Raw genomic sequence first — 7,126 nt, forward strand, 5'->3', positions numbered from 1 at the left:
CTTCCAATCTTGTACCCCAGGTATTTTGCTTCGGTGAGGCCGAGGTGGCACTTCTTGGGGTTGGCCGTCAGGCCAGCCCGCCGGAGCTCTGTCAACACCCTCCGTAGACGCTCCAGGTGAGTCTCCCAGCCCTCCGAGTGTATGACGACATCATCTAGGTAAGCCGCGGCGTAGGCTTGGTGGGGCCGGAGCAAGATGTCCATCAACCGCTGGAACGTGGCTGGTGCCCCGTGTAGGCCGAAGGGTAGCCCCCGGTAATGCCAGTGGCCGTTGGGAGTGCTAAAAGCCGTCTTCTCCCGGGAGCCCGGGGAGAGGGGCACCTGCCAATATCCTTTAATGAGGTCCAAGGTGCTGATGTATCGAGCCTTGCCCAGCCGGTCCAAGAGTTCATCCACCCGCGGCATGGGATATCCGTCGAAAGCGGAAACTTGATTCACCTTCCTGAAGTCGTTACAGAAACGGGGGGTGTTGTCCGGCTTTGGAACCATCACTATTGGGCTGGCCCAGGGGCTACGGGAGGGCTCGATGATTCCCAGTTGGAGCATCTTCTTGACTTCCTCCTCTATAGCCGGCCGGCGAGCTTCTGGTATCCGGTAGGGCCGCTGCCGGACTACGACTCCTGGTGGTGTGCGGACCTCGTGCTCGATGACCGTGGTTCTACCCGGGGTCTCACTGAACACATCCTGGAACTGACTGACCAGGGCCTCGAGTTCCGCTTTCTGGGTCGCCGACAGCTGCGGTTCCACGTCCACTACTGGAGGGCCGGTATGGGACAGCGCAGCGGGCTTAGGAATTTACACGCAGCTGTCGGGACCAGTACCACCACCCGATTGCCCGGCTGGAACTCCCGGGCCTGGGCGGGCCGGTTGTACAGGCGTTGCTGGGCGCTGGGCTGTCACGAGGTGTTCTTTAACCAGAGGCATGACTCGGTCAATCCTTTCCCTCATTTCCCGCACGTGCTTTACGAGGCTACAAAGGGGGGCGGGTTGGTTCTCCCACGCTTCCCGAGCGACGTCTAGAAGGCCCCTGGGTTGTCTCCCAAACAGCAGTTCAAAGGGGGTGAAGCCTGTGGAGGCCTGTGGTACTTCCCGGACTCCAAAGAGCACGTACGGGATCATGAGGTCCCAGTCACGCCCATCTTCGGCCACCACCCGCTTCAGCATCCGTTTGAGCGTCTGGTTAAACCTCTCCACCAAGCCAACCGTCTGCGGGTGGTAGACCGACGTCCTCATCTGTTGAACCTTGAGGAGGTGACAGAGGTCCGCCATGACCCGGGACATGAAGAGGGTACCCTGGTCAGTCAGGATTTCCTTTGGGATCCCGACTCGACTGGCCAGCAGGAATAGTTCTCGGGCAATGTTCTTGGCGACCAGGATGACCAGGATGTGCTCATGTCCCCGGGCAGACTTCGGCAGCGGTCCCACCAGATCCATCCCGATCCGCTCGAAGGGCACATCGATGACGGGTAGTGAACCGGACGAGGTATTGGTGAGCCTTGATGGGCGCTTCCGGGAGGGGCATGCACCCCGCCACGCTGGCCTGCAGTTGTTCCACGACCAGGTCAGTATACTCCTGTCGTGCGGCCAGTCGTTCGGTAAACTGCTGCTGGCGGGCCGAGAGCTCAGTCAGGCGGTGGATGACCTCTTCCATTTGCCCCTGGCGTTTCCAGGGCGACGCTGATCTGGAACTGGGATACTCACCACACATGTAACACAAAAGGTGAATACAATAGTTTTGTGTGAGATTGAGAAACAGCCTGAAGGTCAAATTCAAACATTCATGACAGCCCATGAAAGAAGTACCTTAACAATGTATGATTTGTAGATGAATAATTCTTAGTCAAATCTTTTCAATTAATTGGTTGAAATGAATTCATTTGGAAACCCTTTTGAACATTTTGTTCATGAACCGGACTGATCCAGTTCTCAAGTTATACATGTACTTATGGTTCTTTTGCATCAGTTATGAAGCTTGAAAGCTCATTGTAATTGCATGGAAAAGAATGACTAGAACATTAAAAAACATAATTATCCTTTTGTGTTCAGTGGAAGAAAGATATTCACAATGGCCCTATACTATACAGGGTTTCTGCAGGTATCGTCAAATCTAATTTATTGCTTTTTTAATGCCATTTTTTTTTTCTTTAATGACTTACACGACCCATATGTATCACACACACTCCCAGTCAAAGGTTTTCAGTGTTTTTGAAATGAGTCTCTTCTGCTCACCAAGGCTGCAGTAATAGTAATATTGAGAAATATTATTTCAGTTAAAAATAACTGTTTCTATGTGAATATGCAGTATTGTACAAAAGTCTTAGGCCACTAGTTTAGGTTTCTTAAAGCGTCTTGAAGACGTTGTCACAGTTCTTCTGGATTTAGTCTGTCTCAGTTTTTTCTGTTTCTTCATGTAATCTTAGACGGACTGGATGAAGGTGAGATCAGATCTCTGTGTGGAGCACTGGCTGCCGTCAGACTCCTTGTGCATAAAAAAAAATCTCACTGGATTATTACAATGAATGGCAAAAGAAATGTTTGGAAATGGATATTTCCTTCTAAGTCTGACACAGCAAAAGATAGAAATAACTGACTTAAAACCATTTTTGTTGGTGAAAAAACTAGTGGCCTAAGACTTTTGCACAATACAGCATGTTAAAATGTAATTTATTGCTGTGATCAAAGTTGAATTTTCAGCATCAATACTCCAGTCTTCAGTGTCACATGATCCTTCACAAATCATTCTAATATGCTGATTTGCTGTTCTGTTATGATCAATTATTATTGGTGCTCAATCAGTAATATTGAGAAATATTATTTTAATTAAAAATAACAGTTTTTTATTTTAATATATTTTTAAAATTCAATCTATTCCTTTCATGACGAAGCTGAATTTTCAGCAGCCATTACTCCAGACTTCAGTGTCACATGATCCTTCAGAAATCATTCTAATATCCTAATCTGCTGCTCTGTAATGATCAATTATTATTGGTGCTTAATTATTATTAATGATGGTTCTTACTATAATCAATATTGAACACATTTGTTTCTGCTGCATATTTGTGTGGAAACCGTGATACATTTTACGTTTCAAGATTCTTTGAATATTTCAAAATGTTCAAAATAACAGCATTTATTTGAAATAAAATCTTTTGTAACATGACTTTACTGAAATGTTTTTACTGACACTTTTTATCAATTTAATTTGTCCTTGTTGAATAAAAATATTTATAAAAATAAATAAAATTTCATTACATTTTTTTTTTTTATGGTACATTTGAATGGTAATATATTGGTTTCCACAACGACTGGAGTAAAGATGCTCAAAATGCTTTCAATCACAGGAATATACTATATTTAAAATATATTCACAGTTTTTTATAAATGCCCTCGGGGTAAGCAGATAAACATCAAATTTTCATTTTTGGGTGAACTATCCCTTTAAGCAGTGGAAAAACTCAGGATTTTCTTTGAGCCTTGGCTTTAAAGTTGGAGGCTTGTCAGTTGAAAATACTGCTAATTCTGCTGGTCTGTGAAGCAACAAGCTTATAAAACAATTGCATTTCACATTATTCACTGTAGAAGAGAACTCTCTGTAAAACAGTAACTATTTTCTATTTTAATATCTTTTAATATGTGATTTATTTCAGTGATGACAAAGCTTAATTTTCAGCAGCCATTATTTATTCTGCTATAGCTGTAGTTAGTATTGCGGCCACTTTTACTCTTCAGTGTCACATTAACTTTCAGAAATCATTGTAACATTATAAAATAAATCGTTTGTAACATTATAAATGTTATAAAATGTTATATAATGTCATACTGGTAAAAAATGTATAGCCTGAATGCACTGTAAGTCGCTTTGGATAAAAGCGTCTGCAAAATGCATACATTATTATTAATTATTATTATTATTATTATAAATGTCATTATAAATAACTTACTGACCCCAAACCTTTGAACTGTAGCTACTGTATATAAAGCACATTACACCATGAACCTGCAATAAAACGCTTTGTTATATGAAATTGCATTATATATGAATTCCTAAAATATGAAATTACAGATTGTCAATTTTCCAACCAAACTTTAATACATCACAATATATTTATGATTTTTGAACGTATCATATAGTTCAAAATATGTCATCATATTTTCATCAATATTTCATCAAAATTCATCAACCTATGAATTTAAAATTCAAGCTATTAGTTTAAAAAAAATCCCCTGATGTGTTTATTTTATTCAGATATTCAGCATTGAATATTTTTTTAATTATACAAACCAGTGCAACCTCCTGAGTGACCTGCATTTTATTTTGTCTTTGACTTAAACTGCAGGCAAGAAGTCTCACTTGAGGAAAACGAGCGAGAAGAAACCTCCCACTAAAGAGTCCATCTCAAAGCTGCAGCAGTCCAACATATGGAAGATGGAGAACGAGTTCTATGAGTTTGCACTGGAACAGTTTCAGTTTGTGCGCGCTCACAGCGTCAGGGAAAAAGACGGCGAGCTTTACCTGCTGGCTCAGAACTTCTTTTACGAGAAAATCTATCCAAAAGTAAACTAGAGTTGACATTAGCATGGTCCATTTGGCCTGTTCATGTACTGTTCTGTCACTTTCACTGGGAAGAGAAGAAGAAATGCCTGGAAGAGGGGCCAAGCATTTTAGAGTATGTTTTTTGAGAGACTTCACACAAGTGCTGACTGTGACGCTCGATATCAAGCCCAGTATCTTTATATGGACTTTCACAGCAGTGAAAACATTTGTGACATCGACATCAAATTTTCATGTAATTCATCATGCCTTCCAAAAGAAAATGACAGAACCTCTTTGGCCATCAGTCACTGCTGTGAAAAATCAATTCTGAACAGGGTCAAAAGGGTGCTGCTTTTGGTACCAGACGTTTGGTACATTAGGAGCACCTCCTTATTTTACTATTAACTGTGGTTTTGTGAATTAACTCTTTCTTGCATCGTGTATATTCATTTTTCATAGAATGCCATGAACAGTGTTTACAGACTTTAGTAAAAGGTATTGTAGCTAGAGTTTAGAATGTGGTAAAACAGATTTCATATCTGTACAAATTGTATTTACATGTATATTTTATGTAATTGGACCAAATGGTTGTAAGAAATTCAAAGTTGTAGAGTTTTAAACTAGTTATTTAGAAAATAGACTTTTTTGGGGGGGATCCCACTGGTGCTTTTTTTTTTCGTTGCATCTCCTGAAGACAGAACAGTTAAACGTTAAACTGACCTCTAAGATGAACTTTCATCTTTCATTGTTTCATTGTTCAGACAGAGACTGTTTTGGACAGGTTCAAGTATCATCTAGTAGCAGAGTATTGACTTAAGGTAACTTGGTCTCAACTAGACTTGTGCTGGTTTTCGGTAATGCGATATATCACGGTAATTAATATGCACGATATTGTTATCGTGGGCTCTTATAAATACCGAGAATAATTATATATTACAAGTTATTCAGAATTTTGAATGCATTTTAAGAATACTTTTCCCATCAACTGGTCAAAATGCACAACACCGCTGTATGCTGCGTGAAAGACGCGTGCGCACTGATGTAAATAAGCGTGGACGAGAAGCACATGGCGGAACATGTGAGAGACGCTCTGGATGAAAGCGCACTTTCACTCTCCGCAACATGAAAATTTGATACCGGCATATCCCTAGTCTCAACAGCCTACTACCCTCTCAGAAGTCCTAATTATACTGCATTTTAGCAGAAGATAAAAAAGAAAGAAAGAGGCTCAAACCAACATTAGTTGTACACTCAATAGTGCCTTCATGAATCATTCATTCCACCTTGGTTTCAGCAGTTGTTCAGATCATTTAAACAAAGTCTTTATATTAAATTGTTTTAAAAACTGCCAGCTTTCCTTTTTTTTTGTATAAATTGTCTCAAAGCATTTCAAATAAACTTTACTGTCTGCCGAGACCATGTTGTTTTCAGGATGCTTAGTTTCTCTTACAAACACTAATAATTCAGTTTTCAACCTGGGCTTCGGTGATATGCTTCAAGGTTCAAGAGTTTTCAGGACTGTCAAAGTTAACTTGTTAAATTAAGACAAATGAATTATGTTAAACTTGGTCATTTTTTCCTTACTGATTTATCAAATAGAATGATCATATTAATTTATCAGATAGTACAAAAGTTTGGGGTCACTAAGATTATTTTCCCAAGGCTGCATTTGTTTGATAAAAAATACACAGAACATATTTAATGTATTTGAAAATGTATTCGATTCATGTGATGCCGAAACTTTATTTTCAGCAGCTATTACTCTTTCAGCACATTATCCTTCAATAATCATTGCAACATCCTGATTTGGTGATTTAGAAATATTTATTTTTATACATGTTTTGTTGCTTAATATTTTTGTGAAAACTATTATTTTGGGAGTCTTTGATACATAGAAAGCTCAAAAGAACAGCATTTATTTGAAATGAAAATCTTAAATCTTTTGTAACTATTTACTTGTAAAAAATAACCATGTTTACTGTTACTTGTGATCAACTTGATGCATCACTGTTGAACAAAAGTTTTCATTTCTATCAAAAAAAAATCCCAACTGATCTCAATGTAACTATACAGTTTTGGTTTAAAGTACACTATTATTATTTCTTTTTATATTAATAACATCCTCTCTACTGTAAATGCCCACTTTCCATTATCATGTCCTAACCTACATTTTATTTTCTTGTCGAATAATTTATTTCTCTCAGAAATATGTCACATTACAGAAAATGGTTTACGACAGGGCTGTACAAGGTCGGATGTAATCACACTATTATAGTATTGTAATAGCTGCACTAGTAAATAACAAGTAGCCTATGCCACACATCTTGGTATGGGTCACTTCTTATTATCAGTTGTCTCAGTTTTAGTTTCACCATTAGACAAGGGGAGACAGTCACCGTGACTAGGAAAAATAAAATCTAATTCGGAAATGGGACTGAGTAAAAGTGGGAGGAGAGTGAGTGTGTTCAATGTGATCAGTGGACAACAAAACATCTGCCTTCATCTCCACACAGACAGACATTATACAGGCCAAAACCATGAGGAGAGAACGTCTGCTTCACAAAAGGGAACTCAATTAATTTTTTTTTTTTTA

General features: G+C 39.4%; 1 protein-coding gene across 1 annotated transcript in view; it reads left to right on the top strand.

Annotated features, from left to right (window-relative positions):
* LOC107679861 (heparan sulfate 2-O-sulfotransferase 1-like) overlaps positions 1-5,013 on the top strand; it is an 80,200-nt gene extending 75,187 nt beyond the window's left edge. Inside the window, exon 7 of the mRNA XM_016475569.1 lies at positions 4,337-5,013. Coding sequence (XP_016331055.1) covers positions 4,337-4,563 — 227 coding nt within the window. The 3' untranslated portion in view covers positions 4,564-5,013. The remainder of the gene's footprint in view (positions 1-4,336) is intronic.
* The last annotated feature ends 2,113 nt before the right edge of the window (positions 5,014-7,126 follow it).

The sequence above is a fragment of the Sinocyclocheilus anshuiensis genome, unplaced genomic scaffold, assembly GCF_001515605.1.
Source record: "Sinocyclocheilus anshuiensis isolate Anshui unplaced genomic scaffold, SAMN03320099.WGS_v1.1 scaffold736, whole genome shotgun sequence".
Lineage (NCBI taxonomy): Eukaryota > Metazoa > Chordata > Actinopteri > Cypriniformes > Cyprinidae > Sinocyclocheilus > Sinocyclocheilus anshuiensis.